Source organism: Otolemur garnettii, unplaced genomic scaffold, assembly GCF_000181295.1.
Source record: "Otolemur garnettii isolate 467f Iridium unplaced genomic scaffold, OtoGar3 scaffold00042, whole genome shotgun sequence".
Classification (NCBI taxonomy): Eukaryota; Metazoa; Chordata; class Mammalia; order Primates; family Galagidae; genus Otolemur; species Otolemur garnettii.
The window spans coordinates 3,437,192-3,462,855 of NW_003852437.1; the positions used below are offsets into that span (position 1 = coordinate 3,437,192).

The 25,664-nt window shown below is 35.0% G+C and overlaps 1 protein-coding gene across 4 annotated transcripts in view; it reads left to right on the forward strand.

Annotated features, from left to right (window-relative positions):
* The window catches only part of SHPRH (SNF2 histone linker PHD RING helicase), an 85,473-nt gene that overhangs the window by 48,642 nt on the left and 11,167 nt on the right, over window positions 1–25,664 (forward strand). For all 4 annotated transcript variants that reach the window (XR_002773547.1, XM_023513517.1, XM_023513516.1 and 1 more), the window contains 8 exons: window positions 506–679; window positions 1,004–1,066; window positions 2,196–2,421; window positions 4,664–4,807; window positions 5,640–5,741; window positions 10,534–10,605; window positions 13,304–13,492; window positions 25,105–25,197. Coding sequence is in view for 3 of the 4 variants with exons in the window: in XM_023513517.1 (XP_023369285.1) it covers window positions 506–679; window positions 1,004–1,066; window positions 2,196–2,421; window positions 4,664–4,807; window positions 5,640–5,741; window positions 10,534–10,605; window positions 13,304–13,492; window positions 25,105–25,197 (1,063 nt within the window). In the remaining variant the exon portion in view is untranslated. The remainder of the gene's footprint in view (window positions 1–505; window positions 680–1,003; window positions 1,067–2,195; window positions 2,422–4,663; window positions 4,808–5,639; window positions 5,742–10,533; window positions 10,606–13,303; window positions 13,493–25,104; window positions 25,198–25,664) is intronic.

Here is a 25,664-nt window from a genome sequence, read left to right on the forward strand (position 1 = left end):
ACAGGAAAAGTGCCTGGAACATTATAAATGCTTAATATTTAATTTATATGTATGTGTGTGTATATAGTTTTTTTTTTTAATGAGGAATATAACTCCTAGCCATTTTTCTTCTTTTTCCCAATTTTCTGTCTTTATCATTCTGCATTCACTTCTCCATATAGGGCAAGGATGTCAGGAGAACATCTATAGTTAGCCTTAAAAAGCATGACTGACAGTACTGATCTTTCAAAGACATCTGTGACAGAGACGTGGATTTTGCATACTCTTTCTGTTTCTGAGCACAGGATTGCCAGAATCTTTTGTAGTAGACAGCCCAGTGTTTCTATACCTTGACTCTAGTAGATACCACTTAAATACACTCATAAGGGAAATACGCTCAAGTGTGGCTGGGTAAAATGTAACACATGGTTTCTTCAACATTCTGCGTGGCAACCATTTTCTGAATTTCGGAAAATTAACCTATTCTTTTGTTTGTGTTGTGTGTGGTGCTGGTGGTGGGAATCAGATTCCGTGACTGTAGAGGTCTTCAGTTCCTACTTACAACACAGATGGAAGAGCTAAATAGATTCCAGAAGCTAGTAAGAGAAGCTGTAAAAAACCTGGAGAGACCGCCATCTCGTAATGTTATTGAATCTGCAACAATCTGCCACCTCCGACCAATTCGACTTCCTCTCAACTGGTAGGTAGTAGAAGCATTCAAAAAATAAAATGGCACTGTCCTAGGGAGCTGGATTTCCTTTGAGAGAAGAAATAGTGGCTCATATACTAAAGTTTTTTTCCTTTTAATTTATATAGAAATAGAAAGTTTTTAAATCTAATTTAAAGAATTAAAAAAACGCAAGGAACAAGTACTGTAGACCATAAAATTTTTTTTCTAAAATAACATATCTGTTACAAGGAAAAAAATAATAAAGTATAAAATACTAACCCTCTCTCAGCAATTACCTGAGTGCTGGTTATGTTTGTGACTTATTTCTCTGACGCTCTTTTTTTTTATTTTCAGCTGTGTTTTTTGTAAGGCTGATGAATTATTCACAGAGTATGAATCAAAGCTATTTTCTAACACGTAAGTTCTCTATATGATTATAACCCATTAAGACAAGCGTCCTCAAACTACAGCCCGCGGGCCACATGCGATCCGCTGAGGACATTTATCTGGCCCGCTGGGTGTTTTTGCCACTACTGCCTGTCCTACTTAGCAGCCCACTCATCCTGGGGCCTGCAGTCCAGCCCTCCAACAGTCTGAGGGACAGTGAACTGGCCTCCTATTTAAAAATTTTGAGGACCCCTGCATTAAGAAAAGGAAACATTTTACAAGACTTTGTGTTTCATTTTAAGACTTTGTAGATAACTTGTCTTATATTTTTTTGTTGTTGTTCAGTCAATAAATCCTTGAGATTTGATCATCGAAGCTCAGTTTTACCTATGAGGAAGTTATTCCCTTAATGTTCATGTCACATAGAAATGTGTAATTAATTGAAGGACAGTTTAGAGGAGTGGTAAGGTCCCAGATCTATAGTCTGATTAATTTAAACTCAAATCCCTGCTTGCCTCTCTAAATCGCTGTGTTCTCATTCATGAAACAAAGGCAATAACATCTTTTACTTCATTGAATTTTGGTGAATATTAAATAAGAAAAGGCACATAATTGTTCATCATAGAGCTTGGTACATAATAAGTATCCTATCATACGTTGTCTCTTTATTAATACCCTTTCTCCATATTAGGTCTTTATCCTGTGTTGGGGATTGAGATACCTAATGAGTTTATATAACCATGGTATGAGCAAAACTATCTCTGTTTTACAAACTGGGAAGTTGAGAAAAGGCTAAGTTCTGACCTTAAAAAGGAGGGTTGACAGTGTACTTTTAGATCATACTGTGCTTTTCTTTTTCGCATTGTCATTGATTGTGGTTTATGTGTTAATTCTGAGTGAGATTAATAGTTTGGAATTTATAGACATTTTTGATTATCCCATATTGCTCTGAAGACACATTGGACAATTGTTTGATGCTTCCAGTATTTTCAGAGTTGCTATGGTTTTTCCAGGGGTTTGCAAGCATTATCTTATAGATGTCACACTGAAAGCTGTTGAAAATTGATAGACCTTGGCCCTCTACTTCTGCCAGTCTCACATGTTTACAAGTGCTTCTTACCCTGATAGTGACTACTATTGTGTTCTGGTGTGTTTTCAGAGTCAAAGGCCAGACTGCAATATTTGAGGAGATGATAGAAGATGAAGAAGGCCTGGTGGATGACAGAGCACCTACCACCACCCGGGGTCTGTGGGCAATAAGTGAGACAGAACGATCTATGAAAGCAATACTGTCATTTGCAAAATCACATAGATTTGATGTTGAATTCATTGATGAAGGAAGTACGTCAATGGATCTCTTTGAAGCATGGAAGAAAGAGTATAAGGTATAGTGTTTCAAAACTTCCTTCCCATATTAAAAATTCTTTTTTACATGAATTTTAATTGTTACTTGCCTTTTTCGTTCCAGTTTTTTAAAAAAAACTGCTCCAGAGTTTGAGGTGTCATTATTTTTCCTTCCCTAAAATGTAACTATTGTAATAAAGAATTACTAATACAATAATATTTGACATATAAGGACATTCTGTTTATTAAATTACTGGAATATACTCTTTATTAAACTGAAATTTATATGTAACCTTTTGTTTAGCTATTAAAATGTTTTATTCTATTCTTAGCTTGATTTTATATTGCTATTTGAAATTAAGGTAGAGTTTTGTTTTTGTTTTGCTTGTACTCTGTGATTAACAATCAGACATCAACAGTCTGTAAGACTGGCAAACATAGGAAATACTTCTCAGCCTAGTGTTTGGAAACTTTTCCAAAGAGTAAAGCCCTTTTGATTTATACTTTAATATTGTAACTCTGTACTTGAGATGAATTCCAGAGTTCTGAATTTAAAATTATTCTTTGTATTTGAATTTATTATCCATTATCTTACTTTTCAGGTGAGATAGATAGAGAACAGAAAGAATTATATCATTTATAATGTCATAATTCCAGTATCTTTTTTTCCTAAGTTCTTTCTTTTTATTTTTTTTTATCCTTTTATTAAGCCATGTACACATAGAACATGAATACATTTATGCCTTTGTGTGGTTCAATGTTTTGATTTTTTGTACAAATTGGAGTGCTTACATCCAACTAATTAACATAGCTTTCACCTCATTTACTTAATCAATGTGTTAAGAAATTTATGTTCTATACTTGATAGATTTGACTTGTACCCTTGCAATATACTCCATAGGTGTGGTCCCACTGTTTACCCTCCCTCTATCATACCACCCAGTTCTTGTTTTTTGAAGTTTGAATAAAAAATTTTATGCAGAAAGAGAAATCCATGCTATCAGTTCATACATTTGGTAAACTGGAGATTATTTTTATAAAGTCAAAGTCATTGGTTCATAGTAGCTTTTTTCCTCACACATTAATTGTAAATACAGAGCACCTTCATTATAGCCGGCCAAAGAAGAAGACAGTATTATGTGCAGTGTCTAGTCGCCCCTCTTATTTTTCCTTTGGACTTAGTTTGGTTGCATCCTCTTTGTCCAGAGGAGAACTTATTGTGCAGTTCTCCCATATTTCTGTGCATTTTTTTCTACATAACTTTGCAGAACTTTTCATAGAAAAGCAAAGGAATGAGTTGCTGCTATACATGTCAACTAAAATCTATCTCAAAATATAACATTAGTGAAGAAGGCATGCCAAAAAATTATATTAATACTACTACTATAAACTTAACAACTAGATTATTAAGGCTATACATACACATAGTGTAACTATAGTGAAAAGTCTGTAAGGATAAGTACAGGTCAGAATAGTGATTACCCCATGGTTGGGCTTTTTCCTCACATATATTTCTCTTTTGAGCAAGATGTGGGGTGAGGAAACTAATTGACACAATTGAGGAGGAATACACAGCAGCTTTCCAAATAATTTTTTCTTAAACTGAATGGTGGATACTTAGTTGTATATTTTAGTATTCTTGTTGCCATATATATTATTTTAAATACATGGAGTAGGTTATAATACAATTTTTTTTTTAAAGTGGAGATGAGATTCCATCAGCCTAATATTGAATTATAAAGATCTTTGGAGCTGGGCATGATAGCTGACACCTGTAATCTTAGCACTGTGGAAGGCTAAGGTATAAGGATGAGCTCAGGTGTTTGAGACCAGCCTGAGCAAGAGCAAGATCTCATCTCTACCAAAGTAGAAGTTAGACAGACATGATAGTACATACCTGTAGTCCCAGCGCCTTAGGAGGCTAAGGCAGAAGAATAACTTCAGGCCAGGAGTTTTTGTTTGCACTGAGCTCAGATGATAACCATTTGCTCTTGCTGGGAGACTGTCTTCCTCCCAAAAAAGAAAGATCTTTGATTTTACCAAGGAGTCTTTGAGTATTCTATTCCTAAGAATCTAAAGAGGCAGTGTCCAATGAAGGGTTTTTAGTCTAACTTCCTCACCCTAAAACTGGCCCAAAGAATTAATTACTTTTACTTTAGACACTTAATGAAAAAAGTGTCTAAGACCTCATGAAGACTTGTGCTAAAGGCACATCTTGGTAGTTGAAACCAATTTTAATTATATGCTTGACCAACACTGTCTTTTTCTTTTCCATCCTTACAGTTGCTTCATGAATATTGGATGACCCTGAGGAATCGTGTGTCTGCTGTCGATGAACTTGCAATGGCTACTGAGCGACTAAGAGTGCGTGATCCTCAAGAGCCCAAACCCAGCCCACCTGTCCTGCATATCATAGAGCCACACGAGGTAATTTGTAAGTAAATGGCAGAAAAAGGACAGTAAACAGTTACAATAAAAATCTAAAACCTATTGAAAAAGGAGAGGAGGAGATCTTTTCTATAAGTATATGTTTAATCTCCATTCTTAGTTTGAGCTGTAGAAAATCTGTTGTTTTTATAGATCTAAATAGGTTAAAGGTGAGCAGTTTCTTATCTGTTAGCATTAACTGCTGTTAGCATTAATTGTTTCTCTTCCGATTACACATTTCTCTATTTTTGAGCACTTTTTATGTACTAAGACCTATAGGTATTCTCGGTTACCTTTCACACATACTTTCTGTTATGTCAGTTTTATCAGAATAAGAAAAACCTTCCTTAAGAACAACTAAAACCTTTGCTTTTGAATATTTTCTTTTGCCAATGATGAATAGATATCAACAATTTATCAACTAATAGATCCTCATTTGTATCTTGGGATTAAAACATAACTCCATCAGTCTTTTTTATTCTGCATTAAAAATATTCCCTTTATAATGTATTTTTATCCTTTTTAATTTTTCTCATCCCATGTATATATTACTGGAGAATGGTACATATATAGAATTTGGCTTGATTTTTATCTGACTTCAGGTATATGGGGATGCTTTCTATTTAAAAAAAACTCTGGATTGAATTTTGCTTTCAATAAAGTGAAAAAAGGAAAAAAAAACTTTTGAAATATGTTATCATATATTCATTTGACATATAAAAGTTTTAAAATATAAGTAGATTTTCTTAAGAGGTATTTGTATTATTGAAGAATTGTTGAGAAAGAATAAAGAGGGTTTTTTTCCCTGTCTTTTTTTGTTTGTTTGTTTTAGGTAGAACAAAATCGAATAAAACTACTAAATGATAAAGCCGTTGCTAGATCACAGCTTCAGAAAAAACTTGGGCAACTTCTTTACCTAACTAATTTGGAGAAGGTACTGTTTTTAAGATACGCTACTTTTTCCCATGCTGTATTATCATAAACTACTTTAGTGACCCCTTCCATTTAATCAATTAGGCCCGTAATTAATGGTACAGGTTTTTTTTTTTTAAGTCTTGTATTTGTTTGTGTTAGATATATGGGTCAAAACCTAGCCATGTCCCTGTAACAGACAGATTCCCCCCAAAAATGTTATATTTGTAGAAATTGTAACTTACACAGATGATGTAAAGAGGATGCACTCGATGTTAAAGAACAACATAAACAGACTGTAGTTCAAAGCCTTAAATAGTAAAGTCTTACAACGTAGCTCTTGGAGAAAGTTACATCATATAATATATATACTTGCATTTGTTTGAACATACATAAATATTTTTTAATTTGTTACTTGAAACTGAAATGTGTTTGGAAAGATACTAAATATCATAAAGTTGGACATAAAGTTGGACATAAAGTTCACATGCAGTTTTAAGTTACAGTTATCTTAAATTGCACACAGACTATATGTCCACCCTGTATGTAAAGTGCAAGGGTAGTTCCTGCTTTATGTGTTTGCTACGATTGATATTATTAACATTGTTACTGCAATTACCAATACTGTTACTCTGAAGAAGAAAAAGAAAAAAGCCTTAAAAAGTTAGTCTATAAAATGCTAGGATTAAGAAAATAACTTCTAGTACATTTCTGGACTTGAATTTTTAAATGTAAGATTTCTATACTTCAAATATTATAGTCAAAATTAAGAAACAGGTAATCATCTATTACTTTTAGGACATAAGTTTATATCTGTATGTTGAATTATTTTTAGAAGAACAAAATTCCAAGGATATAGATAATTAACCTAGGGGAAATACAATTTGCCTAATAATATTAAAAAGGGCATTTAACCTATAAATGAAAGAAAAATCAAATTACACAGGTGCCATTTTCTGTCAGGCTAAAGTTTTTTAAGTACCTCTCTTGAGTGGTGAAGGGACAGTGAAGGAATGCTTTTTATGCACTACCAATGAGAATATAAAATGATAGAAGCTTTCCTGGAGTGCGTTAGCAATATGTATCTACAGTTACATGTACAGTGAGTATCCCAAATCCAAAATACTCCAATGAGCATTTTCTTTGTTCATCATATCAGTTCTCAAAAGTTTTGGGTTTTGAAGCATTCTACATTTCAGATTTTCAGATTTTGGATGCTAAGCCTATATGTGAAAGAAAGGAAAATCTAAAATCCAAAATACTTCTTACAGTATTTTATAGTATTATGTAGATAAAATGAGTTAGGATCTGTACAGTAGAATCAAATGCATATTTTAGAACTGCACAAATATAAAAATCAAAAATTTATGCAGACCAGACTTAGAAGAAGACAGAATTTGTGAATTCAAGCACAGTGCAGTAGAAAATATCCAATTTGAAGAAGCATAGAAAGAAAAATAAAGACGAAAGTATAGTGAAAGAGATTTGTGACACAATCTCACATACTGCATACTTGCAATTGAAGTTCGAGAAAAAAAGAAAATGGGACAGGAGCAGCTTGAAGAGACAATGACTAAAAATTCTCTAAAATTGGTAAAAACAATATGATGGTGTTTTATAGATTAAAGAAGCTCAGAGAACTCTGAGGAAAACAAATAAATAAAAACAAAAATAATATCCAGGTACATTGAAACCAAAAAATGTGGAAACAGAAATGTACAGTTGAGAGAAAAAAGACATAATATTTACAAAGAAGTAGCAATAAAACTGGTGACTACATAGAGATTTTTTTTTATTTAGCCTTTAAAGATGTTCCTTTATTACTTGGTTTCTATGGCATATTCTGGTTTCTATGGCATATATGTTTCTATTACATATAAAGGATATATGTAAACAGGTTAATACTGGAGCAACATCTTTAAATGCTGAAAGAAGAAAAAACTGTCAATTTCGAATTTTATATCTAGAGAAAATATCCTTTGTTTAAAAAGTGAAATAAAAATATGTTCACTTAAACAAAAACTTGGGGAATTCATCCCTGGTAGACTCACTTCACAGCAGATATTCAAGGAAGTTCTTTGGACTCAAGGAAAATTATTGCACATTAAAGAATGGGACTATAAGAAGAAATGAAGAATAAGGGAAAGCTTAAATATATAGATAAGTAAGAGAATATTGATAGTTGGAAGCACCAGTACTATTATACAGGTTGTGCAACATACAGAACTAAAATAGATGCACAAAGGATAGAAGTAAACAGAGGGTAAACTATTACAGGAGTCATCAATACTTTGGAGGACCAAAAAAATCCATAAGGATGTCCAATGTTTAAACACTGGACAAATAAGACCTATTTGACACTGACCCCACTATATTCAACCACTGCAGAATATGTATTATTTTAGGCATACATAGAACATATACTTATGAAAGACCTATGGTAAGTTAAAAAATAGCTCTTAAAGTTTTCAAAGGATTAAAAGTATACAAGGGTATATTTCTTGCTAAAGAGGAATTAAACTAGAAATCAGAAATAGGAAGATAAATTCTCACATTTGGAAATTGACAGCGTAGTTTCAAGTAACCCAAAAGACAAAGAAATTGTAAAAAATATTCTGATCTGAATGAAAGTGAGAATATGTGACAATCCCGCTAACACATGCTTATCAGGAAATTTGTACCTTTTATCAGGGATCTGCAAACTCCCATGCATGGAAGAAATTCAGCCTGCCACCTGTTTTTACAAGTGAAATTTTATTGGAATACATTCACCTTCATTTACCCTATTGTCTGTGACTTCATTCACACTCCATTAACAGAGTTAACTAGTTACAGTGCAGACTGTATGCCCACAAAGCCTAAAATATTACACAATCTCGCCCTTTATAGGAAAAGTCTCAACTATTTTTTTAAAATAGTAAATGAAGAAGAGTGATGGTGTTTTGGTAGATTATTTACAAAGTGCTATAGTTATTCCCCCCCCCCCCATGTATATATGCTTATAGGCAATCCTCTCCCATGCTGACTTCAGACTTGGCCAGGTGAGTTGTTTTTTGAGCTTCTGCTATAAGCAGATAGCTGTAAAGTCCTTGCACATTGGGTTCTCCACAGTTTTCTTGCTCTTTGAAACTCCCATGTGAGGAGGCCTAGCTTATTTTTTTTGAGGAGCAGAGCCCTCAGCTCAGCCTCCCACAGACCAGCTAGCATACCAACTGCCAGATGTGAGTGTGTGACTGTCCTGAACTGTCCAGCTCCAGCCAAGTCAGCTTCTTCCCAAATGGCCCAGATGACACAGTTCATGAGAATTGTGTATTTGTTTTACACTACCAAATTGTCTGAAACAGAAGTCATTAATTATCAGAGGAAACGGGTAATTAAGTTGTTCAACTTTTTAAAATGCCTAGCTACTTCCATTTTAGTTAATGCAATTGTTTAAACACTTAGAGTTCTTGAATCCATGCACAATTTAACATTTTTTTTATACTGCTTATCTGTCAAAGGATAATTTTTTCAAGATACTTGGCTTGTGAAACCTCAGACAAAAATTTTAGTGATCACTCATCTAATTTACTTTCCTTTCCTAGTTACATATTATATTAGTTATATGTTTTCCTTAGTTTTGAAATCTGTCTACATGGTGATGTTTTTTAATCTCTTTCAATGTTTGTAATCATTTTAAGGCAATTTTTAAATGCTATTGTGTTTTAATATAATTTCCAGCATGAAGAGGTCTCAAACAATAATATACTATTTCTGCTTTACAATTACATGCCTTAATGTGATAGAAAAGAATGCTAAGAAGTAGCCAGTATTAGTAAGGAGTTGCAGTATATAAATAAAATTCTGCCCCTTCCCCTCGAATCCCATGTCAAGTCGACATGAAGAATAGCTTTTGCCATGATTTTTAAGGAGCCTTTGTTTCAATTACAAATGATATATTTTTAATGGACCCACAATTTTTGTTGTTGAGATAAGGTCTTATTCTGTCACCTGGACTGGAGTGCAGTGGTATCATCATAGTTCACTGCAACCTCAACCTCCTGGGCTCAAGCAATCCTCTTGCCTCAGCCTCTTGAATACCTGGGACTACAGGCACATACCACCATAGCTGGATAATTTTTTAATTTTTTATAGAGACAGTCTCACTCTTGCTCAAGCTGATCTAGAACTCCTGGCCTCAAGGAGTTCTAGGCCTCCTCTTGCCTCAGCCTCCCAAAGCACTAGGATTATAGGTGTGAGCCATTAAGCCCAGCTGTAATCCCTATTTTTAATAAAATACAGCCTGAAAAAAATTTTGAAAATTTATCTGTCATAATTTGCTTTTAATTTTTCCTTCTACTATAATCACAAATACACTAATACAATAACTTAAGCCTCAGGCTGAGTCTCTCTTACCTGAAATGCTTGCAGTCCAGAAGTGTTTCAGATTTTGCAATGTTTGCATTATACTATTAATCATCTTAATCTGAAAATCTAAATCTGAAGGGCTTCCATGAGCACTTCTTTTGATCATCCATCATGTTAGTACTCAAGAAGTTTTGGGTTTTGGAGCATATCCGATTTCAGATTTGGAAATAAGGATGCTCGACCTGTGTAATATATATTTCTTATTTTTTACTTAGCCCTTGAATAAATGTTATATCTAAGTCCCAGGAATAATATTAGGTAATACATAAATGTTTAGGTCATCTCAGTTATTAGATTATTTAAATTGTGATTGCCAGCATTTACTTCTATAAAGGAGTTACAAAGCACGTATCAGGTTTTAAGTGCCAAAATGTAACTAATTTATTTTTTAATTGTTTTTTGGATAGTCTCAAGACAAAACATCAGGAGGTGTTAATCCAGAACCTTGTCCAATCTGTGCTCGACAGCTGGGAAAACAGGTGATATTATAATAAACATTACATGTGTTTATGAAATACCTTGTGGTTTTCAGTGATTCCTTCATATAATATTCCTTCCTTCCTTCATTCTGCCCTCCCTTCCTGCCTCCCTCCCAAGAGATTAGGTTTGAGTATAGGACTGAATATGTCTGAGCAGTATTTCTTACTGATAAATGAAAAAATATTTCCATCTTTTTCATTAATGATGCATAGTTTTGCATATTGTTTCTAGTCACAAGATTTTGTCCAAGTACTTGACTTTGTTGGATTAACATAGTTATTCAGTAATTGTACGAAAATATAGTACAACTCATATAGAGTCATTTGAGAAAGTCTTAACATAGGTATGGTGATGTGGTAATATTAATACCTCAGAACACTAGGCTTTTGAATACAAATAACTTCTCTCCTAGGAGAATTTAGATACAATTTTTAGAAGACCATTATATTAAATGTTTCTTTTATTGTATGTGAATATATGTATGTATTTATGTTGTATGTGAATATTAATATACAAATGTGTATAAACATAATGGTACCATATTTAATCCTTCTCTAAGAGATTTATGTTTTATCCTACCAACTGTGATTTATGAAACTATAAATTCTTTCTCTAATAAATCAATATCTAATAGAACATTGCTTTTCAAAATTTGGAAGATAAGCTTATTACTGTTAAATAAGTAAAAGTATTGTTGGCTGTTTTGTTGTTGTTGTTGTTGTTTTTATGGAACTGAGAGTGGGGAGGTAAGTAAATGCATGAGTTCCAGCTCCTGACCAGTCATAATGTATCAGAAGAAAGCATCTTTAGGTTTCCAAGAGTTATGGAGTAGGTGAGATCTCAAGGATACTTTATTTGGTAATAAATCTTAGAAAAATATTACAGTGGAACTATCTGAGCAGAAAAATAGTAATGTACAAATGCTGGTGACTCCTGACAAAAGTTGTAACAAAAACGTGATAAAGGCTCTGATAAATATGGAAGACATTGTGTCTTTTTTGCTTTTAGTTTTAATGTGATGATTCACGTGACTGGATTGTCTCAGAAATTTTTTTCATTTTTTCTTAAACATTTTCAGTTACAGTTCTTTCATATACATTATTTTATTCTAGCATAACCTAGATCTCCTACAGTTATGGTTAGAAGAATATATTAGATATAATCATAGCAACGAAACCATACTTTAAACTCTGTTTGGAACATTTATGGGAGCTCTGTGTATTCTTCTTTCAGCTCTTCATTTCTCTTCCACTTCTTCTAATTTACATCAATTAAATTAGAACATAAACTCATCCATACTGGCTGATGCCTCTAGAGGCATTATCCTTTGTCTTTTCTTCTGTTTGGGTCACTTAATCAACTTCTGTCACTTCTAACCTTCAGATGCTAAGTTTGGTTTCTTCCCTGTCGCAGATGAAGGTGGACCCCTGTTGATGTTTAGCTTGTCCAATAGAGAAAAGTCTGTTCCAGGAGAGAAAGCAACTTTTCCCAGGGTCACTGGAGTTACATAGTGTACAGGACAGTGCTGTTTTGTGTCATAGAAAAATACTACTTAAATATCTACTCGTTTTGTTATGGTCTCAACTCCTGAGGATTCTTGGTACAATTCCCTGGGAACAGAAGTCCATCTAGAGAACAATATGAATAAAACACAAAATAATTTTTTTTAAACCAAGCTTATGTATTTGAGTTTTCTCTCCCGAGTGTGAGCTCTTTTCCAAAGAGCTTAGATTCATTTTGCAAAGAACTTCAGGCGGGTCTAGCCACACATTTCCTTTCCATACAAATCTACACATGTCTAAATCACTTAAAAAAAAAAAAATGCTTAGGATTTAAGAGCTTTTGTCACTCAGAACACCACTTGGTCTTGTTGTTTTTATGAGGTGAAAAAAGGTTAAATAACTTGTGTAAGATGTTATAGCTATGTTTTTGTTTATTTGTGTTTTCTAAAAATATATCCAGAACCACTTTTTTTTTTTTTTTTTTAAGACAGAATCTCACTATGTCACCTTTGGTAGAGTGCTGTGGCGTTGCAGCTCACAGCAACCTCAAACTCTTGGGCTTAAGCAAGTCTCTTGCCTCAGCCTCCCAAGTAGCTGGGACTATAGGCGCCCACCATAATACCCAGCTATTTTTTTGGTGTAGTTGTCGTTGTTGTTTAGCAGATTGGTGTATGTGGCTGGCACCCTACCCACAGAGCTACAGGCAGTGAGCCATCCAGAACCACTTTTAAAATAAATATGACATACTAGGCCATCTCATTTTCTATATAAGTGCTTTAATGTGTAAAAACATAGATCTGTTTAACAAACTAGGTAGAATATACAACATTATCTCCAATTAATGTTGTTCTCAGCCTCTCTGTTGTATCTGCTGTTAGAGTTCTAGTGGGGTAATTTGCATTTTTCCTAAATACTGAAATAAAGATACCACTTCTTCCAAAATCATGATGACTAGCAGTCATGCTCACTGTTTGGGTGAATAGAATTAAAGACTATGAAGTTTACTTTGTTTGGACTAAAAAAATAATTTAAAAGTACAACTTGGCCTTTACGATTCAAAAAATATTAAGTTGTGAGATATTTAGGAAGTGAAACTGCAACTCACTGTTTCTCCTTTTAGTAGACTTCGAGATTAGAAGACATCGTTCACAGCATCTCACTAAGGGCTCTTGTTTGTGCTCTTCTTTCTTTTTAGTGGGCAGTACTGACCTGTGGGCACTGTTTCTGTAATGAATGCATTTCTATAATTATTGAGCAGTACAGCGTGGGGTCTCACAGAAGCTCCATTAAGTGTGCCATCTGTCGCCAGACCACATCTCACAAAGAGATCTCCTATGTCTTCACCTCAGAGAAGGCCAGCCAAGAGGAGGACATCCCTGTGAAGGTAAAGTAGGTGAAGAATGTGTAGGTGCACAATTGGAGCAGTGTAACAGAAGTCAGTAGCTGGCAGATGAGATCATTAAAACAGAACAAGGTTGGCATAGTGAACACGTAGAAACCACTGTTCTCCACAGAGGAGATTCCTGGGAAGCTCGGCTTTACTGTGTACTCCTTCATTGGGGAGGAGCACAGGAACATGGTTTGTAGTAGTCATGCCCACTGTGGCAAAAAGGTAGTTCCTTAACGTTCTAGTTCTGTATCATCTTGTGTAGTGTCGTTAGATAGATAGAGTTCTGGTGAGGTCACAGATTCGTCAAGTTTTCCTCATTCTTTTACTCAACCCTATATGTCAGGAAGAGAGATGTGCTCAAGCAACATGAGAGGGAGGAGTGGATTAGTTAGTGCAGACTAGCACAAGAAGGAGTATGCTTCTAAATGGTGTGCACTGATGACAGCGTACGGCCAAATGTGGCTTTACCTTTTCCCATGCTTCGTTCAGAATCTTAAGAAAATTTATATAATTTGAGAATCAAACAGGATTGGTTTTTTCTGCCTAAAGGATATTTAATAAAAAGCGTTTATTAGACTTTTTTTTTTTTTTTTTTGCAACCCATCAGTTTATAAAGGAAGTAGCAAAAAAGGGCCTCAAGGGATAGTTTAATGGTGGAGTTGACTCTGAAGCAAGAAGTATTTTTAAGGAATGCATTTTGTGGATAAAATCAACAAGTTCAAATTTACTAGTAGCAATTAGGTAGTTATTAGGGTACCCTCCCTCCAAAGAAAGCTACAGTTGAATTAAATAATTTTTAATTGCTATTTTTTTCTCTGTTATTTGAGTAAACCTCAAAATATCAATAGTACTCTCTAGTGGATTAGAATAAACCGAATCTTAAAATTGGAATGAGTATTCATTCCACACACACATATAATGTGTGCCAGGCAGTGCGCTTGGCTTCACAGATGCAACATACACTCATGAATAAACAGATATGGTTGGTGCCCTCATGGAGTTTAGCAGTAGAGGGTAGGGAGGAAACTTGAGTTGGGACAGGAAGCATAGATATTAACAAACAACTAATGTATTATAATGAGGCTCAAAAGAATGGAAATTTTTACAAAAGTGAGAAATGATCTGATCTGAAACCTGTATTTGGGGACCAACACTCAAGTGCAAGGACTGAAAGAATAAATATCTTCTCTCAAAAGGATTGCCAAGAAAGCAGCATGCTCAAATGCCTACTAATTAAAGCAAAGACGTGTAGTGCAATATTTCCACTACAGTTAAAACATGTGAGTTGGCTGATCACAAAGCACTAGTTTCATAGGATATCATGACAGGGTGCAGAAGTAGAAGGAAAAAGAGTGAACAAGCAGGAGGGAACTGCAGAGCCATATGGGAATAACAGAATGGGCATGTGTAAGTGACAAGGACATCATGACCTAAGGACCACCTCGTTCTGTTCCCTACCTGTGTACATTTCTATAACTGTTGACTGAAAATACTTGGAAAAAGAAAAAAATTACACAAATTTCAGAAAGCAAAATTTCAGTTTCCAGCATGCTGACTACTATGTCAACCCAACATGAATTAACTCATATATAGGCATTATATTGAGTAGTGTAACTAATATAGAGGTGGTAGAAAGTATACGGGGTTATATGCAAGTATTACACCTTTTGCATAATGGACTGCAGCATTTTGGTGTCATGGGAGCTCCTTGTGGAGACAAAGGGAGAACCATATTTTTAAAGCAAATGCCAAAAGAGTTGCTGAATGAAAAAGAGACCTATAGCAGCCCTGAGGAATTTTGTGGTTATTCTTTATCGTGCTCACCATGCAAAGAACTGTTCTTCCCAGTCCCACTTTCCCTTTCTTCCTACTCCTGAAGGCTCTCTCTCCTTTCCTTCCTATAAAGATAATCTTTCTTAGTCCTTTATTTTTCTTCTTTCTTCCTCTGGCCACAGACATCCCAAGGGCCACAGATGGCATTCGTGGCTAAGAAGAGGTGATTGACCCTTAGGTGAAAGCATTCACCAGAGTACAAGGAACATCATAAGAGAGAACTGCTGTGTCAGGCTTCCACAGTGAGGTTGAGGAAGTGATTCCTCTAGTTACCAGTAAACACAGCCTCTGAAACTGAGTCACTGAGCCCTTCAGACCCAAACACCTGTTCATTTAATGGCAGCTTTCCTAGATACCCAGGATAGAGATTAGGACAGTTACATTTGCTACCCTGTTGGGACAAGAATATCAAGGTATAAGTACTGTTTATTATGTTCTCACTTCTTCCTGTCTTCATAGGTACTAATGAATTAATTGAAACATCTTATAAAAGCATGATTCTAGAGTTTACTAAGGCTGGTAATTTTCTTCTTGTACTTACATTTCCTCACCTGGAACACATAACTGAATTTCATACCTATTTTATAAGCAAGTCTTACTGCTCCTCCACGTCAGCACGTTACTTTGTTCCTCTGTAACATTTGCTTCCCACTGCCTTTTCTGTCCCCATTGTGTCTGCCACATCTGCCTTCTGCTCCCTGTCCCCTTATCTGACTTCTGTCACATATCGCCCTCCTGTTTCTCCTAGAAGCGTCTACGTATTATATTCTCAGACTTTACTCTTTTGACTTTCTGAAATTTCCACATTAAAGGGTCATATGACTTATCTTGGCCTTAAGGAAGTGATATTATATAATAAAGATAGCTCTATGTTAATTAAGACATAATTTTCAAATTTTAGAACTTAGTTCAAACTACTCTTAAGCCTAGGGAATTTTTTGTTGCTTATCAAATGGCTGATCTTTAATAAACAATACTGAGAAGTAATCTTTATTCCACTGAAGTTTTTGTATTATCTGAAACTTTATTTCACTGTATTTTATGTCAAGAATTTTGGACATAGTAAACACTAATACGATATCATGCAGAGGGCCTAATCACATAACTGCTCTGCAGATTAAAGACATTTGGAGAACATAAAACTGGTATCAAAATGGATGTTTTTTTCAAGCGGTATTTTTTGGGAGATTTCACAATGTAAGAAATCCTATTATTTGGCCATAGAAATAAAATATATATTAGGGTCACAAATGTTCTTTTTGATGTAGCACATAAGTTAAAGATGTACACTCCCTCCCAACAGTTGACAGTATTCCTAAATGACCTTTGGAACTACTAGACATCTCACAAAGTAAACAAAATTCCCCTTGCGAGTTCTGACAACTGCCAGGCATTTTGGATGGTGAAGTAGGCCTTTTGGCAGAACATGGGCTCCACGTGGCATGTTCCCTGTGTTGTATGTTTGGCAAGGTTTCATGCAAAACATTTTTGCTGGTGAAAACCCTGACCCTGCAAGTGGACAAGATTCTTATAAGAAGTTTCTGTCCAGGAGAAAATACACTACACAGATAACAGCTATAACAGTACAGCACCCTTCCTATCCACCCTCATCTACACACGTGTACAATGCTTCATCTTATCATACTTTTGAGCATTTGAAGATTTACTCAACTGCTTTTTTAAAATAAAGATTTTTTTTTTCAGGTCCTATCAACCTCCATAAAGTTTGACTCTTTGGACCAGGGATGTGATCCAGGAATCTATATTTTTAACATGAAAATCTATTGATAATAGAGATGTCTTAATTAGTGTTTTTGTAAAGAAAAAAATATTGGATCTCTACATTCAAACTCTCAGAAAAGCCTACCAATACTATGTAGAATTCTGCTGTATTCTCCTATGTATAGAATCCTAGGGGGAGAAAGGAGTTGTTTGTTTTATTTTTTGGTTTTTGTTCTTGTTCAGTTAATTCAAAGGTGACTTACAGCATCTGTCTCATACTTTTAAAATATAATTAGAATAAACATCTAGGTGGAAAAACACTCATAAATCTGGCTAGTTTAAAGTAGGTATAAAATAATTTGGTAAATATCCACACATGATTATATTTAAACATATATCTTAATCTTTTATGAGATAAAAATGTTTTATATGGCATACATAAGTATTAACTGGTAAATTTAGAATGCAATTATATGTTTCATTAGAATGTATTGTGACTAAATATAATTGCAAAAAAAAAAAAACCTAAGTTTCTATTCACTGTACAAGTCAACACTTTAAATTACTACGCCTCCTATTGAATAGATTGAACCCACAATACAGACTTCTGAGAATAAACTATAAATTATCTTTATGAAATCGTCTTTATGAATACCTTAATCCTCATAGAGCATAAACTCCCTTGAAGTATGGAGAGGGCATTATTGATAATGTAGGGACTTTGTTTTATTCGCTTTTATATCCCAAGCATTTAAAACGATGCCTGACATACAGCAGGCTTTCTGGAAGTACTTGGATGGGTGGGTAACAATTGATTTGTATTGATGTATAATATCCCTAAGAGGCTTTGGATCCAAATAAAATTCTTAACTTTTTTGCAAGTACTAACTTATCTCTTTGAAATAATTATGCAAGGTAAGAATAGGATAATATTTTTAAGACCTATTATACTTGTAAGATTTCCCACAGCCTAGGTAGAATTTCCATTTAATTTTATTCAAATTTACAGAAGAACTCCCCCCCAGTACTTATCTAAGGCATGTGCTTGAAGGATATTTCTACTTAGTAGCACCAGTCATAAAGGCTTCATAACTACACTAAATTGTATCCGTCACCACCAGCATGGGTTTTTAGCATAGTGAACAGGTGCAGACAGAAATAAAACAATGTTAACTGATCTTATTCAGCTGAATCAACTGTGGGCAACACAGGCACAGTGAAGGCATTAACTCTGTTTCAGAAAGAAAAATCCAGAACAAAAGTAATGAGAGAAATACCAAAATAGGGAATGACTTCCCCTATACCTAACAATAATAGGAATACTTGATTTATTTTCAAATTATAAACCACTAAAGAAACATGAAGAAAAATCTATTATCACTAAATACAATCCCAGTTGTTTATATTACTAATTGGAAAAAAGTTTTCTGTATTGGGGAATGGGAAAAAAACCTAAGGTACATAAATTTATCTTCTTTAAATTGGTATTTCTCGGATGAATCTTAAAAATTCTCTAGTTTTGGCTCGGCGCCTGTGGCTCAACCGGCTAAGGCGCCAGCCACGTACACCTAAGGTGGCGGGTTCGAATCCCCAGCCCGGACCTGCCAAACAACAATGACGGCTGCAACCAAAAAATAGCCGGGCGTTGTGGCGGGCGCCTGTGGTCCCAGCTACTTGGGAGGCGGAGGCAGGAGACTCGCTTGAGCCCAGGAGTTGGAGGTTGCTGTGAGCTGTAATGCCATGGCACTCTACCCAGGGAGACAGCTTGAGGCTCTGTCTCAAAAAAAAAAAAAAAAAAAATTCTCTAGTTTTAAGACTGTGATTCCTGTAGTGTGTTTGAAAGATTGTAAAAATTAACTCATATAATAATTGAAATATTAAAATATTACCTATGCTCTGATTCAGATATAATTGTCCCAGCTTTGACAAAACCAAACCTCGTGATCTCTGGTAGATGGCACAGATTAGGCCCCCATTTGACCGGGGGCAGCGTAGCCACTGCAGGTGCGGTAGCATGCAGCACTGAAGTAACGACCTAGTGCAGAGGAGCCAGGTACTTCAGAGAAACAGATCCCAGTGGTACTACTGAATATAAACGAAAATCCCCAGCTTACAGGCTACCCACCAATTCCCTTAAAACCCTTGTTTGTAAGAAATAAGGTAGACAAAGAGCTTGATGTTTATTTTTTTAGTAGAAAGAATTCACACAAAAGAAAAAACGTATTATTTCAGAGTAAAATGTGATGCCACACAATAAGAAGTAATGCTCTTCTCCATTCTGCCTTCTTTGTCTTGCCACTGGGAACAATTTTTATTTTTAGTTACAAGAATCACTCATATGACTTCCAATAATATACTAGGTTTTGTTTCTTGAAATCTGTGATCTACTGTCTGCTCACTCTTAAATAGGAGGAAATTAATACATCTCTTCCTTAAATCTTCCTTCTCTATATACATCTGTTTTCTGTTATAATATCATTTTACATTATAAGGTATATGATATCCACATTTTATAATCTAATTATAAACATGTTTTTTATATCTAGAAAAAAACTAGTAAATGGCATGTACAGTACAAAACTAGCACAAATGGCATGTACTTTAAATACTGTTCAACTCTAGAACAAGTGGAATGATTAAAGTCATGCAGAAAGGCATGACTAATCCCACATTTAAACCTTGCCTTTTGAAGAAGAATTTTCCAAGCATCCCAGTCTAAAGGAACTTCTCATTTTTTTAAGCTAGCTTCCTTTATTTTTATGTCAACTTTATATGTCACCATTATCCATGTAATGCTCATGCTAAGATTTCTTATTTACTGTGCTATAATGGTTTATGACATCATGGTGAGTATATTAATGGCAACTTTCAGAGTTGTTGTAATTCTGAAAATGACTTCATTCTGCCTTCACTTGAGAGTGATAAGTGACTGACTAGCATCTCAGTGTAAGACTGTTGATTATATCCATTGTGTTGACTTTTCTCTGATGTTCTTCAGCAGCCATGTTAGCCTCAATTCTGCCAGTGGAGCTCAGCATGACTGTGGGAATCCATAGGTTACTGCACAAGAAAAGGAGTGGTAGAGAGATGTGGGCAGATCAGGCAAATTGGAAAAACAGAAGGTAGCAAATGAAGGGGGAGGACTGGACCGGTGACAAAGGGATATAATGGGCTTTGTATATCCCAGGTTCTTGCTTCAGGGTCAGGGATTGTCAAGCCCTATTCAAATTATGCCCTGGTATTCAGAAATGATTTTATTGCAGAATTTTTTTTTTTTTTTTTTTGAGACAGAGTCTCAAGCTGTTGCCCTGAGTAGAGTGCCGCAGCGTCACAGCTTACAGCAACCTCAAATTCTTGGGCTTAAGCAATCCTCTTGCCTCAGCCTCCAAAGTAGCTTGGACTACAGGCGCCTGCCACAACACCCAGCTATTTATTACAGAAATTATTAAAGAAAAATACAAAGAAACAATGTCTTTGTAATCATAGAGCACTATTTTTCTTCTGTTTGTGTAAATCAAAGGCAAATAGCCCTTTACAGCTGTGGTAGATGATCTCATATCTGTTCTCCTTTCATTTCTTTCTTCTCTAACAGATCTCAGTAGATAGGAAAGGGACATAAGGGAAATAGAGTGATGCCCACCACTGTGTAATTTTTTATACCATACTCCAACATTTTTACTATTAATACAGTTCCCTCCATTTTCCCCAAAATAAGACTTCAGTGAATGAAAAGCAGCAGTACCTCACTCTAGGATTGCATTGGCAAAGTAGTTCCATTCCAGAGGGGAAAGAATGGTCAAAGTCTGAATCAGATATTACTTCATTGCTTTAGTTTACTGAATATATGGCAAAGAAACAACTGTGTTTTCTTTTAATATCTAACTTATAATTCAACATTTAGGTTCTCACAGTTTTGTAACAAGTGCCACCATAGAGCACCTTATTCCCATCACATTTAACTTTGTGATGAAACTAAGTCACTTGCACCTGTTAGGTGGATGAGAAATTACAACCCATTTCTGATCTTGTCTTCATGCTAGTCCAGGGCTTTCAGGCTAAACTTCATGAGAAATAGTTTTTGTTGGCCTTTGGTTCTGCTCTTTTTTTCAGGACCCTGACATCCTGCTTCAAAATCTGGAGATTATAACATTGTACTTTATTGTCCAGGAAGTGAAAAACTTCATTTCACTGTTAAATGTTTAGTGTTCTTGGCTGCTGACTTCATCTCTAAGTAGAAAAACAGGAGGGAAAACAGCCTTGAGCTGCGTGGTAACTAACCCTTTGTTTGTTTCCCATCCTATTTCTCTTGTTGACTTTAAAGAGAACTGGTGACTTGGAGATAACAGTCAGATGCAGGCAAGGGACAAAAGGTTCACTCCAAAACTGGGCACTGATGTTGCTATGTCAAAATCATGAAGAAAAACCAAGCATTGAGTACCAAGCTTGGGCTGATAGATGTATCTGGAAAACCTGAAGAGACTAAGAGGAAAGGATGAGATGTGAGAAAAGAACTTCAGAGAGGACAAAATGCTTATAACTAAATGTAACATTATCAACCTAACATAGTAAGAAATGAGATGGTTTTGTGGGATTTCTTTTACCAAGCAAACATAGCTTGGTAGGCTATAGCTGACATAAAGGTAAAAGCCGTTTGATTCTTGTTTTCAAGCAATGTATCAACTAAAGGAAGACAAAAATGTAATATGCTCAATAGAATATCATATGAAATTATATATTAAATAGACCCAAGGAAGGGCAATTAATTGAGGAAAGTGCTATTCTTCAAGTAAAATCACTCATCTTTCCATTATGAAAACACTATCTGGGTGAAGGGCACACTTACATGTGTAGTTTTGATTCAGTCTGTACAATGGCAAAGTATGTAAACAAAACATGTATACCCCCTGTTCTGAAATTTTTTTAAAAATATTTAAATGTGAAAATAAAATTATATAGTCAAAGAATACATAATTCCAAGTATCTATCATTCATCAAGCATTTGTGAGTGATGTAGCTGTAAATTTCATAGCACTCTTACTGCATTTCACACAAATATGAACTGTACACAGAGAGGCAGGAAAACATTTACAGTCTCAGTTTAACATCTGCAGTGTATAAAGGGGTCCTAGAAATCAGTGAAAAAGGGTAACTCAGTTTTTTTTAATTAGCAGAAGACGTGAATAGACACTTCATTCAGGAATAACTGTAAGTGACTAACAAATGATTTTTAAAGCTAACTCTCAGGGAAATGCAAACTAAATGAAAATTGTATTCCTAATTCTACCTGTCAGATTGGCAAAAAAATTAGCTTCAGCAGGTGTGCAAAGAAACGAGTGCATTTAACTGCTGGTAGGTAAAAGTTAAAAAAGCATCTTTAGAGAATAGTTTGGTGGGGAATCTACCAAAATCCAAATATCTAATAAATATTTGTGTATGTACCCAAAGCTGTAAATATAAGGAGTCACTGCAGTGTTGTTTGTGATAGCAACACAAAATGAAATCAATCTAAATGTCTATTAATAAGTAAATATTTAATAAAATGTTGTACACAGTATATATTATTATGCAGCCATTAAGTACAATAAATATATAGGCCTCCCTTATGAAAGGACTGCTAAGGATACTAATGTTAAACAAAAAGGCCGTGTTACAAAACATGTTGAAACTATTTGTGGAGTATATAAATATGCATTTTTGTATAGGCTTCCTTTTTTTTTCTTTTTTTTTAGAATCAGAGTCTCGCTTTATCACCCTCTGTAGATTGCTGTGGTGTCACAGCTCGCAGCAACCTCAAACTCCTGGGCTTAGGCTATTGATTCTCTTGCCTCAGCCTCCCACGTAGCTGGGACTACAGGTGCCCGCCACAACACCTGGCTGGTTTTTTTGTTGTTGCCGTTTGGCAGGGGCTGGGTTAGAACCCGCTACCCTCGTTATATGGGGCCAGTGCTCTATCCACTTAGCCACAGGCACCACCCTATATAGACTTCTAAAATTCAGAAGGTCTATGATAACTGCCAGATTCCTAGCAGTGAATTCTTATTAGTCTGGAGGGAGGAAAGGAAGAAAAGATTTCAACTTTCATCCTATATACTATATACGTTAGCTTGCCCAATAACACATATTGCTTTTTTGTAATTTATTTTCAAAGTTAATTGAAAAAGTACATGTTATGTTATCTCATGTATCAGACAGCTAGGTCTTTACCTCACTTCTGTTCACTTTTTCTGCTACAGTATACTGCCTTTCCACATGACCTTTTTTGGGATTTTTTGTTGGTTTGTTTGTTTGTTTGTTTGTTTTTGCAGTTTTTGGCCGGACCGGGTTTGAACCCACCACCTCCGGTATATGGGGCCAGTGCCCTACTCCTTTGAGCCACAGGCGTCGCCCCCAAATTACCTTTTTACATCAGTGATCTTTTCTTTGTTGACCATGAATTTTTTCATTTAATGGCAAATTGAATTCTTACTAAAATAGATTCATAAAGGCAGTGAATTTTCAGCATAGCGTCTTATAACTTGAGACAACATTTTTATGATAATTCATGATAATGTCAGTGTCTCCAAGTAGTCTAAAATATGAACTCTTATCTCTAGAGGAACAACCTTAACACATTGGTCTTAGCATAAGTATTATTTACCAGCCTTGTTTTCAGAAGTAGTGCAAGGCATTCATACTTGAAGATTATCCTATTTTCCTTTGAACTTTGGGTAAGAAACAGCTTAATAAATGAAAGAATTCTTAGTTATCCTGATACTTCGCTTGAGTATTTTAAAAAGTGAGACCTTGCAAAGAACATGGCTATTTCTGTCTGTACTCCTAAGGGATTACTTTTATTCTAATTTTCTGTTTTCTCTTTGTTCTTATTTGAGATGTTGTTAGATTGAGTTAGGTCCACTTTCTTAACTTTGCAAGTATAATTGAAAGTCTGTAAATTCAGAAAAATGAGTCTAGACAAATGATTTTAGCATGAAGGTTTGAAAGTTTTTCATAATTCTGTCTTATCAACTTATAATTAGCATAGTTTTCTTCCTTATTTTGTTTATATGCTTACCTTTGAATGTTTCTTCCTATAAAAGTATTGAAGAGATGATGGCTCTGCGCCCATAGCACGGTGGTTACCGCACCACCACATGCACCCAAGCTGGTGGGTTCGAGCCCGGCCCAGGCCAGCTAAACAACAATGACAACTGCAACAGGAAAATAGCCAAGCACTGCGGTGGGCACTGGAGTCATCTCTTAGATTTAAATCTTTTATCCATCATAAGTCAATTTTTGTACGTGGTGAGAGGTACGGGTCCAGTTTCAGTCTTTTGCACGTGGTTTAATGAGTTCTCTTAGCACCGTTTCCTAAGTAGGGACTCTTTTCCCAGTATATGCTTCCTTTGGTTTATCAAAGATCAGATAAAGGTAAGAGGTTGGTTTCATCTCTGGGTTTTTGATTCTGTCCCTTAGATCTATGTCTCTACTTTCTGTGCCAATACCATGCTTTGATCACTATGAACCTGTAGTATGACCTGAAGTCTGGTAGAGTGATGCCTCCAGATTTGTTTTTATTACTAAGGATTGCTTTAGCTGTATAGGTTTTTTTTTTTCCTCCTGATTCCAAACAAAACAAAGAACCATTTTTTTGAGTTCTTCAAAGTATGCTATTGGTATTTTAAAGGGAATTGCATTAAATCTGTAGATTTTTTTGAGTAATATATGCTTTTTAACAATGTTGATTCTTCCCAGCCAAGAGCGCGGTATGTTCTTCTATTTGTTAATGTCTTCTGCTATTTCTTTTATATTCAGATCTCTCTGAGTATAAATTTCCTTACTTCTATAATTTGAGACTAAGGAAAATTCCCAACAAGCACAAAATTTAAAAGTAATTTTTTAAAAAACATTATAAAAAGTAATTTTTTTAAAAAGTAAACACATGCCCCTAATAATTTTTTTTGATGCACGTATAGTTTTATAGTTTTGATAATAAAAGGTATTTTATGTTGCTTTTCTTACATTCTTAACTATATTTTATTTGGTTGTGACATTTTTTTCCTTTTTGTTTAAAGGGCAGCCATTCTACAAAAGTGGAAGCTGTGGTCAGAACTCTGATGAAAATACAGCTGAGAGATCCAGGGGCTAAAGCACTTGTTTTCTCAACGGTAAACTCGACATTTTCATCCTCAGTATTAACTCGGGTTGATTTCTTGCCTCTAATTAGCTTATAGCTAAGAACTAATTTTTAATATTTACCATAATATAATTAAGATTTAAAATTAATCTTAGATTTTTCTCCATGTTAGATTTCTTCCCCCAACCATAAGATAGAATTCTTTTATTTTTTTAATTTTTTTTATTTTTGAATCTTGCTTTCAATTGTCTTTCCATCAGTTTTCAGTCATCCTAGTTTGAAGTTATTTTTTTTTCCTTTAATTTTTTTCTTTTCCCTTATTGACACAGTCTCACTTTGTGGCCCTCGGTAGAGTGCCGTGGCGTTATAGCTCACAGCAACCTCAAGGCTTCAGCATTTCTCTTGCCTCAGCCTCCCAAGTAGCTGGGACTACAGGTGCCTACCACAACACCTGGCCTTTTTTTTTTTTTTTTTTTTTTTTTTTTTTGGTAGAGACAG